The 11117-nt window shown below is 49.9% G+C and overlaps 1 protein-coding gene across 1 annotated transcript; it reads left to right on the top strand.

The window, feature by feature from the left end:
• The first annotated feature begins 770 nt into the window (after positions 1-770).
• Positions 771-10500, top strand: BRI3BP (BRI3 binding protein). Its single transcript, XM_077307709.1, has 3 exons — positions 771-992; positions 4241-4343; positions 5477-10500. The coding sequence occupies exons 1-3, from the start codon at positions 810-812 to the stop codon at positions 5893-5895; spliced, it is 705 nt and encodes a 234-aa protein (XP_077163824.1). The 5' UTR covers positions 771-809; the 3' UTR covers positions 5896-10500.
• Positions 10501-11117: the final 617 nt, after the last annotated feature.

Here is an 11117-nt window from a genome sequence, read left to right as displayed (position 1 = left end):
GCTGGGCTTCAGATTTCTGCACCCCTAATTCTGCTGGCATTCCTTTTTGGGGTGTCCCATCCCATTGCATGTATAGATTTAACACTGGGTAAGCTGCCTTGAGTCTTCATGGAGAAAGATGTAAAGGAATAAAAATATATAAAAATGGAGCAAACGGCTTTAGGTCACCATCAGGAAGGAAAGTGGAGCGTAGATGTCTGTAATCCGAGGAACCGAGTTTTATTACCCGCTCATTTGCAGGCAGGCAGCTGAGTAACCCTGGGCCAGTCACAGTCCTGATAGAGCTGTTCTTGCAGAGCAGTTCTCACTGAGCTCTTTAGGCCCCACCGACATTGCAGGGTGTCTGCTGTAGGGACAGGAAGAGACGGCGACTGACAGAGACCTATATATATAATTTTTCCATTCTGGATGAAAAACATTCATATGAAGGCCTCGGCCTTTCTGCCCTGTTGTTGAACCTCCAGATGAACTGGTTGGCCACCATACGAGACGCTGGACTAGACGGACCCTCAGTGTTCTGACCCAGCAGGGCTCTCCTTATGTCCTCCTGTCGATCCCTTATGCCAAAAAGGCATTTTGATACCAAATGCGAGGGAATCCCTCACGAAAACGGGAGGCCTCCAGGTGCCAGCGGGAGGTTGGCAACGCACTCGTGCGCCTGAGGGGCGCGTCCGCGCGTCCTTCGAGCCGGCGGTCGTCCGCGAGGGGGCGCTGTGCGGCGGGCGGCCTTGGGGCGCTCTAGGACGTCGCGCGTCGGTGACGTCCTTGGCGGGCGGACGGGGGTTGCCGGGCAACGGCGCGGGCGAGCCATGGCGGCGGGCGCGGGGCTGCTGCTGCTGCTGCTGGGCCTGGGGCTGCTGGCCGGGCCGGGCGCGAGGTCGGCGCGGAGCCGCGGCGCCGACAAGCAGAACAGCCTCCGCCGGGCGGCCAGCGGCGTCTACCAGGGCGTCAGCGGCCTCTTCGGCGAGGAGAACGTGCGCGCCCTGCAGAAGGTGAGCCCGCCCTGGGCGCGGGGCTGCGGGCGACTCCCGCGCTCCGGCCGGGCCCTGGACTGCAACTCCCATGAGCCCCTGCCAGCAGGCCTGCTGGCAGGGGCTCATGGGAGTTGCAGTCCAGGGCCCCGCCGGAGCGCCCCAGGTTGGCCAGCCGCGTTTTCTGGTTAGGCAAGAGCCGGAAAAAGCAGCCAGCTCTTCAGCAGAGTTCTTTAAGGAGCGGCTTCTAGACTTGGCAGAATTTGGGGGCAGGGCTGCCTGCAGCAGCAAAGAGCAGAAGTCCAGCTGCATCTTAAAGACTTAATAGAATTTGGAGCAGGGGGGGGGTTTGGGAGCGGTGTGGGTCTGCCTGTAGTAGCTGCAGGAAAGAGCCCGAGTCCTTTAAGGAGCGCCTTCAAGACTTAACTGAAATTTGGGAGCCTTGGTGGGTTGTCTGCAAAAGCAAAGAGCAAAAGTCCAGCTGTATCTTAAAGACTTAATGAAATTTGGAGCAGGGGGTTGGGAGCTGTCTGCCTGTAGCTGCAGGAAAGAGCCAGGGTCCTATAAGGAGCACCTTCAAGATTTAACCAAATTTGCGGCAGGGGACTGAGAGCCGCGTTAAGTCTGACTTTAGCAGCCGAAAAGAGCCAGAATTCAGCAACACCTTCAAGACTTCACCGAATTTGTGGCAGGGGACCAGGAGCCCGGTTGGTCTGTGGGTAGCAATAAAAAATAGAAAAGAGCCAGAGTCCAGGAGCACCTTGAAAGCTAACAAAATTTATGGCCGGGGAGGAGCTTTCATGAGTCACTGCTCACTTCGTCAGATAGCGCACGGTTGATGCCTATACTGAAATGCAGGGCCTTCCACAGAGATGGATCAAGATGGTTGGCCGTGTTGGTCCTCAGCGGCAGAAAAGAGCAAGTTTGGGGGCAGGGAATTGGTAGGCATATTAGACTGTCTGGGGCAGGGGTAGTCAAACTGCGTCCCTCCAGATGTCCCGCCAGATGTCTGCAGCCCTCCAGATGTCTGGGGCAGGGGTAGTCAAACTGCGGCCCTCCAGATGTCCATGGACTACAATTCCCATGAGCCCCTGCCAGCATTTGCTGGCAGGGGCTCATGGGAATTGTAGTCCATGGACATCTGAAGGGCCGCAGTTTGACTACCCCTGGTCTGGGGGAACAGAAAAGAGCCACAGTCCAGGAGCACCTCAAAGGCTACCCAAATTTGTGGCAGGGGGAGCTTTTATGAGCCACTGTAGTCACTTCTTCACATAGCACATGGCTGATGGGTTTTCATTCTTGTACAGCTAATATGTGCTGCGTCCCATGGAGGTAGATCAAGGCCCGGGTGGCCGTGTCAGTCTGTCTGTAGCCGTTGAAGAAAGCCAGAGTCCAGGAGCACCTGAAAGACTAACGTTTGCAGCAGGGGAGACGCTTTCATGAGTCACTGCTCATTGCTACAAAATCATACCTATCAATGGCTGATGCGGCGGGGTTGGGGGCTGTGCAGAACTTTCCGAAAATCATGATCCTTCAGTATCCCTGTGCTGTGTGCAGATTGAAAGAAAAAGAGTAGGCGTTCCATGGGGATTTTAAACCGGGCAAGGAGCTTTTGTTAATATAAAGCTTTTCTTTGCTGCCGCTCTGGGGAAGCTTCCGAAGCAGTAGAACATCAAACCCGAGTAGGCGTTATTCTGGAAAAGACGAAAGTTGTCGTTCAAGGTTTGCATAGTGCTATGTGAACTTTGCCTTCGTGCTTTCCAGAGATCTTGCACAGTTCCGTTTGAATTTTCTTTAGCATTGACTAAAGTGGGCCCTATGCAGAATTCTTTTAACTACAAAGATTAAGCTTGTGTAATAATAAGAGTTGGTTCTTATATGCCGCTTTTCTCTACTAGAAGGAGTCTCAAAGTGGCTTCCAATCACCTTCCCTTCCCTCTCCCCACAACAGACACCCTGTGAGGTAGGTGCGGCTGAGGGAGCTCTGATAGGACTGCTCTGTGAGATCAACTCTCTCAGGACTGGGACTAGCCCAAGGTAACCCAGCTGGCTGCACATGGAGAAGCGAGGAAATCAAGCTCGACTCGCCAGATTAGAGGCCGTCACTCTTAAACACGACACCAAGCTGTCTGTCCTAAAGAGTGTGGTGTTAGTTTGGGGGGAGGGGGGGTTCTCCAACCTTTTAAATCCTGCAGGTCCCTTTGCACTTCTGACACTATGTGGGGGTCATAGCACAAAATAGAAGAAGAGCTGGGATTTTGTAGCTGAGATCTTCCAGGTACTAACTAGTCCAGCACTCTGACCAACAATACCGTGCTGGCTGGCTGTGACTTGACCTCAACCCTCACAGGATCTCTCACTTTGGCTGGTCGTTTTGCTGCCTGCCCTTCGGCAGGGCCCGCTTGCCTCACCCTGCCAGTAAAGTACTGAAGCAGGTGCTTTCCCGGGTGTCACCTGGCATGGAGAGTGGCATTTCGCCACACACCTCAGCCTCAGAACTCTTTCCAGAGAGGCCGCCACCTCCTCACTCCTTCTCTTGTCCCCTGAAAGCGCAGCCAAAAGGTCATATTTCCAAGATAAAGCTACGCTGTAGAGAACGGGAAGGAGGAGGGGACAACGCTTGGCAATTTGAAGACAGGCTGGCAAACGAGGCGTTCGAATGCAATAACGCTTGGCATTAAAGACGGGGCTGGGGGAGGGAGAGGTGAAGAGCACACACTATTTTCATTCTTTGGCCAGAAGGGAAATGCGCCTCTCTTCTCCCCTCTCGTCACAAGCAGCTCCCCAGGCACCTTTTCAGAATTCAGGGTTTGGAAACCAACCGCAGGAAGAAGCAGCTCGAAAGCCAATCAGCTGAAGGTTAGGCTCCCAGGCCTAAATGTTCCGTTCCTTCCTTATGCTCTGCATCTCTGCTTCTGGGTTCAGGTTTACAAAGGATGGTGGACTAGCCAGATCTTGTCAGATCTCAGAAGCTAAGCAGGGTCGGCCCTGGCCAGCATTGGGGTGGGAGACCTCCTAAGGGACACGAGGGTCGTGACTCGGAGGCTGGCAGTGGCAAGCCACCTCCGAACGCCTCTTGCCTGTCTGCCAAGCAATCCTTGGATCTGAACACCTCTCCCCTTGAAAACGGTAGAGTCCCCTTATGTTCGTTTTGACTTGCCAGCGGCTTTCACCACCAGCAGAACGGTTTATAAGACCCGGTGCTCCGAGTTTTTAAGACATCATCCGGAGGACTAAGGCTCTTCAACTCTGTGGCTCTGCTTTTGCAGTTCTTCTCCCGGCTGACGGAGCGCTTCGTGTATGGCGTGGACATCCTGGTCGATACCTTCTGGAGAATATGGACGGACCTGCTGGACGTTCTCGGGATTGATGGTACGTGCGAGGCATGGAGCCAACGGTTATTTGATAGCTGCGGCCAACACGGAGGGTTTGCTTGTTTGCAGTGGACTCAATTTCAATGTGGTTGTAGAATCAATATCAGTGAAGACGAAAAAACATGACCAAGGTGACACCTTTCAGTGACTGTAGACGTTGGGCAGAGAGCCGACAGCTGCTACAGTTCTATAAGGAAGGGTCACGGATGAGTGATGTATAATCTGCTCGGCAGTCGTAAAGTCCCAAGTTTGATCCCTGACATTTCCGGGGCCGTAGAAGAAGCTGGTTTTCAGTACCCTGATTTTCACTGCCTGAAGAAGTCCCAAAGCAGCTTCCAAAACACCTTTCCCTTCCTCTCCCCATGTACTGAAACTGTATGTTATAGATTAAATTATTATAATGTTCCATGTAAAAATGTCATAATGTTCCATGTAAACTGCCCAGAGCTGTAAAGAATGGGCGGTATAAAAATCCGAGTGAGTGAGTGAGTGAGTGAGTGAGTGAGTGAGTGAGTGAGTGAGTGAGTGAGTGAGAGAGAGAGAGAGAGAGAGAGAGAGAGAGAGAGAGAGAGAGAGAGAGAGAGAGAGAGAGAGAGAGAGAGAGAGAGAGAGAGAGAGAGATAGATAGATAGATAGATAGATAGATAGATAGATAGATAGATAGATAGATAGATAGATAGATAGATAGATAGATAGATAGATAGAAAGAAGATCAGCATCAGTGGCCTCTTGTTGGACCAGCAGAGGAGTTCTTTGGCCCCTGTGTGAGACAGGATTCGGAACTAGATGGCCACTGGTCTAGGGTTGCCAATCTCCAAGCAGAGGTTTCCAGGAGCTACAATGGATTGCCAGGGTACACTGGAGAAAATGGCTGCTTTGGAAGGTGGGTTTCGTGGCATTTTACTCACCTGAAATCCTGCCACAAACCCCGCCCTTCCCATGATCCACCCCCAAGTTCCTGGAATTTCCCAACCCAGCTCTGACCTAGCAGGGCCTTTCTTGTATCCTTAGGCATTTGACTACTGCGGAGATCTCGTAATGCACAAATTCCATATCGATTGTGTTTTGAACATTGCCTGGATAGCAACCATATCTGACGCAGCGTTCTTCTATTCAATTTTTTCCCCCCAGCCTCCAACCTGACCCATTACTTTAGCCCCGGAGCCGTCGCCAACAACCCCATGCGGGCCCTCCTGCTGATCGGCGCCATCTTGCTAGCCTACTGGTTCCTTTCGCTCTTCCTCGGGTTCTTCTTCTACCTGCTGCACGTGCTGTGCGGCCGGTTCTTCTGGCTCGTGCGGGTGGCCCTCTTCGCCCTGTCCTGCGTGTACATCCTGCAGAAGTACGAAGGCGAGCCGGAGCACGCCATCCTTCCCCTGTGCTTCGTGGTGGCCGTTTACTTCATGACCGGGCCGGTGGGCTTCTACTGGAGGCGGAGCAGCCACAGCTCCCTGGAGGAGAAGATCGACCACCTGGACAGTCAGATCAGGCTCCTGAATATCCGCCTCTCGCGGGTGATCGAGAACATGGACAGAGGCGGCGAGCAGTGAAACGGAAGGTCCGGCCCCACATTTCCCACCAGCTCTTCAGGAAGCCACCTGGCACGGGGTCTCCCTCTCGTTCACGACGACGTCACGAAGCTTCCAGCTGATGCGGGGGTAAAACCATGTGCAGAGATTGAGAGGTTAGATGTTAGGAGTAGTCGATACACTGGAAGAATTCCCGCGGGAAGAAATTATCCTTGTAAAATAAGATTCCGTCGCTTGTATATTTAGAGATTTTTTCCTCCATGAGTAGAATTTTATCCGCTTACTTTTTTCTCCGAGCATCGAAGACATCTTTTGTAAAAACGAAATGTTAATAATGTTTTTTATATAAAGGTATATCGAGTAGCCTGCTTAAAAACGACTAGCGAGACAGCCAAGTTAGAGGCAGATTTGACGTTTTGAAAGAAGGAAGAACGCTTAGAATGACTCTACCCAAAGCTTCTATTAGGAAATGTTGCGAGGGGGAGGGAGGGGAGGGTCAGCTGTTTGTTGTATATGTGTGTGTTTCTTTTTGCTTTCGTGAAATTGTGGCCATTTTTCTTTCGCCAGTGACTTAATTCCCATTGCCTTAAGTTGTCTTTTTGTGCAATTGTTGAGGAATGTGTTTCTTCTGGTCAGATTAGGGGGTGGGTGGAGGGGAATATCACATTGTGTTTTTAATGGGGGAGGGGGTGGCTTCTGGACACCAAAACCTTTTTAAAGCCAAAAAGAAAAACTTGAATGTCTTGTGTGTCCTTGCTAAAACGCTCCCCAACCCCCCCCCGTCCCCCTTAGCTAATTACACTAGAGAGGATCGAGTGCAAAAACTCCAGTCCGCACACGAGCTTTTGTCCAGCTCGATTCTGTGGCAGAGTTCACTGTAGATCAGGGGTGGCCAAACTGTGGCTCTCCACATGTCGTGGACTACAATTCCCATGCTGGCAGGGGCTCATGGGAATTGTAGTCCTTGACCTCCAGAGAGCCACCGTTCGGCTACTCCTGCTGTAGACACACAGAGGGATGTTTTGCCAGCCTAATGAGTGAGGAGATGGACTCACGCAGGGGCTCTGTTGATCCAGAGTGTGAGCAGCCGGGAGCATCTCCTGTCAGCTGCATTCTCCCCTGCAGTCACAGAAAAGCATGATGATCCCATGGCATAACGTTCCAGTGATTTTAATCAAGCCTGGGGAAGGCGGCTGTCTCACCAGCCCCCTAAATGAATAAAAACAGAACCCGCCCTTCAGCCTGATTTAATCCAAGTCCCTGAGAAAGTTGAAAGTTGTTAGTGGTTCATGGCGAGGAGAAAGGGGCAAGGTGCAGCCAGCCTCGGCAATAAAGTTATTTCCCCGAGCAGAAATAACGTCTAAGGTATAATGATGCATTTTCTTTGCAGAGAGGGGAAAACCCACAGAGGAGGGGACAAAACCTCAGGACCTCTGGGCGGCTTCATTTTTCTATTTTTTTAAAAAGCAGCCGATCAAATAACCCGCAAAGAGGCTGCCGTTGAACTTTTTTCTCAGGACCAATAAGCGGCAATAAGTTTTTTTTTAAAAAAATAATAATAATAATACATCTTACCTTCAGGAAGATGAGGTGCTTTCTTGCTTTAAGGTCTGCGCCTTCTCCCAAGTGGGGCTTTGGAGAAGCCAGCCGCATTCAACCCACTGAGTTGAAAACGAGAAGCCCGCCAGGCCCGTCCCCCCCCCCCAGGCACCACCCATTTCCCCCGCATGGTCAGTCAGAGGCAAAGAAAGGGGCGTGGAAAGAGCAGGATTCATGCCCAGGACTTTGCTGGCAGTCTGTTTTGGGGGCTGGGGGGGGATCTTGACTGGCGACCTTCCCCCACCCCTGCCCCAAGAGAAACCCCCTCGTAAAGCTTGTCACTGATCAGTATTCGGAATCCCAATGATTTGGCGGCCGTTTGCAAAAGTGTAACCGGCTCACCTTAGCCTGGCTAGTTCACTCAAGGACCGAGAAATCTTCGGAGGCCAAAGCGTGTCAGGCAGTGGTTGCCAGGACAATAGGGGATTTACACCTGAAATAGCCACGAGGCACCGTTCTGAGCAGATGGAGCTCTCGGTTGCTGCCGAACCAAGCGTCCCCTTCTTACCCCCATCCCTTCTGAATATATATATATATTTTTAATCATGGCATTAAAAAAAACATGCGCTCTCTCGGGGAACATAGAGGCAGGGGAGGTAGACTCTGAAACATTTAGCCCAGGCCTGTCTGCAAGGTCCGTTCTTCCTGGCGAGGAGGATTTCTTCGGCTGCCTTGCCGCTGCTTCGGGATGAAGCTGGATTTCCACATTGATCTTTAATTGAATGGACAGGATTTTTTTTGTAATGCTTCTTTTGACGCAGCTGCATTTTGAAATAAGTTTTAAAGAAACAGGAGGTATCTTGCTTGTTTCTGCATATACTTCAGCTTGGCTTACGTGTGTGCCTTCTCCAGCCCCTCCCAAACAATGAGAAAAATAGGCTGGGTTTCCTTTAAACCAGGGGTGACCAAACTGGCTCTCCAGATGTCCATGGACTACAATTCCCACAGGCCCCTGCCAGTATAATGTGCATTTGATATAGCATGATGTTGGCAGGGGCTTGTGGGAATCGTAGTCTACAGATATCTGGACAGTTTGGTCACCCCTGCTTTAGATTGAGAAGCATTGTTGGACCTCCCCTTCTCGCCCGCTCTGAATTTGCAAAATGGGCCCGTTAGCTATATCCTCTCGGTATACCCAGGAACTGTACAGATTGTTTAAATTTAGACCGGAGCACAAACCATTCTCCAGTGTCCCTGAAAAAATCGCTGGGCCCATTCTTGCAGAGTGCCACTATAATGCTTTGGAGATCTCAACGCTTGGTTCAGATTGCTCAAGGGTCTATCAAATGCACATTTCTCTCTTTCTCTCTCCCTCAATTATAACTGGCTGTTTGTTTGACTCCTGTTCTCTGTCCCCTTGTTGCAAGGGCATTAGGCCTGCCTTTCTGCTTTTGTTTGAATGTCTGGAGGCACTTCGGAGTAGTAGAGGACTGTTTCAGCCCTATTTGATCATGCATTGGGAGGCAAAATGAAAGCACCTTGTCCGGGGCTGCTGCAGCCAGTCCCTGCCCAAGGCGACATTCAGCAACTCCTCTGCACAATTTTCTTTCCCGCGGTGCTAACCACGGTTCACCTTGACCACCATTGTTCTTGTAACCGTGCTTGGCACGAACCCTGGTTGGCACCAGTATCAACTTAACGCCACGCTTTCATTTATAGCCAGCCCCCAACAGAAAGCAGCAAGCTGGTTCTTCAGAGTGGAATAACGCAGCGCACTCCCAACTATAGCGGGGGTATTGCCAAACTGTGGCTCTCCAGATGTCCATGGACTACAGTTACCGTGAGCCCCTGCCAGGCTGCTGGTGCGGTAATTTTAGGCCACGGATTTCTGGACAGCCAGCAGTTTGGCCATCTCCGAATTATTGTACGGAAATTAGAAACATTACACCTGTTCTGGTCCATGTGATCTCACACACAACCGTTCACACCAGTGTGGAAGAAATCCTTGTTCAAAACCCTGCTTTGTTTGTGATTTCATAAATGAGCCGACTTCAGTTCCCGGACCATTTAATACTGCTTTACCAGAGAACCGTCTGCTTGATGTTTCTAGCAGTTTTTTCTGCAGTCGATAATGCGTCTTAATGGGATGTAAGCCAAAAAAGAACCCACCCAAACAACCCACCCAAATATCCCCTTGTTCCCTGTCATCATCCGTTTAGCGCTGTTTCACCCTAAGATCTAACAGCAGTTCGGTCTTGTGGTCTGCCAGGGCATTTGCCTGTCGCGAGTGTTGCCATGCCCTGAATATAATGCTTCTTTTTTTAAAAGCGATATTGGATAATCAAGCACAGTGTACCAGATCCGATGTAGCTGACCCCACTCTTGCTTTGCAGGCACAGTCTGTTTTTCTAAAAGCTTGCTTGTTTCGTTAACACAGAAGGTTTGTCCGTTCCTGCCGGTGTTCTTTTGGTGAAGTAAATTTAGCTTTCTCGTGACTTGAGAGCCATTCTTACCCTGTGCATTGGGCAGCTAATGATCCATCTGGACCGTTGGTCTTTTTCCTCCCCCCCCCCCTTGTTTTGGAGAACATCACATTTTGCTGTATTCTGCATGCAAATTTAATCTTTTTTATTATTATTATTACACTGGGCTACGGTGCCAATTAGAAGCCGGCCTTTTCTGTCCTCGAGCAGGAAAAAACAACCATATTGAACGTAATACTGTTTATCTGCACTGAATATAGTGACTTTGTATCCTGTTTTGGACATCTGATCTAAAGTATTAGGTAGTTTTTCTTTTTGTAAGTCTGTATACCAAAATTGTGTATTTCTGTTAAAACGATGATCATGTTCCGAAGAAAATGGTGTACGTATTGTTTTTAACTGATGAACTTCAAATTGATTTCACTGATGTGATTGTAAACGTGAAGAGCTCAAATCTTTTTTTTTTTAAATTCAGTTATTCACACCTTTATTTATTACCTGACCAACAGATCAATGTACTTCGATATAGTGGAATATTTGTAGGGCCAGTTTCACAACTGAATTACGTTGTGGTTGACGATTAAAGCTTAAATGTTTACTGTAACCTTGTTAGTTCTGTGCTTTTCTTGTGCTGGCTAGTCCAGGGTTTCATGAAACCCTGGAGTTTCTTGGCTGCCTTGGGAGGGTTTCCTGAATGGATAGGAGTAAATTCTTTTAAAATATATTTGAACAAATTGTTCAACATTTATCATGATATGTCAACCTGGCTGCCCCTCCCAAAATGGCCAGTGAAGGGCCTGGAAGGGGTGGGAAGGGGAGGGTCCCCAGCTAGGTGTGTACACAGCCATGATACCCAACTGTATTCTGCATGATCGCGCCACTTCCGGGGTTTCTCAAAGCCTGAAGAATGTTTCAGGGGTTTCTCAAGAGTAAAAAAAAGAAAGGCTGCCCAATGAGCATGCCCACCTTCTGCTATTCCCTATGGGCAAACCTGTTTTCTGTGATTCCTTATATGCTAGCGTGGTCCACATTATCCCCTATGGGCGAGGCAGCCTTCTGTTATTTCCTAAGAACAAGTATGGTCTGTATTTTACCCTGTTATTATTAATTTGACGTTTATGCTGCCCTCCCAGCAAGCTGGCTCAGGCCAGTGTGCATCATATATAATGCAGCAATACAGTTTAAAAACAGTATCAACAATGGAACAGAATGGGCCTATGG

This window comes from Paroedura picta, chromosome 13, assembly GCF_049243985.1.
Source record: "Paroedura picta isolate Pp20150507F chromosome 13, Ppicta_v3.0, whole genome shotgun sequence".
In the NCBI taxonomy this organism is placed as follows: Eukaryota; Metazoa; Chordata; class Lepidosauria; order Squamata; family Gekkonidae; genus Paroedura; species Paroedura picta.
This window is presented reverse-complemented; position numbering and strand designations above follow the sequence as displayed.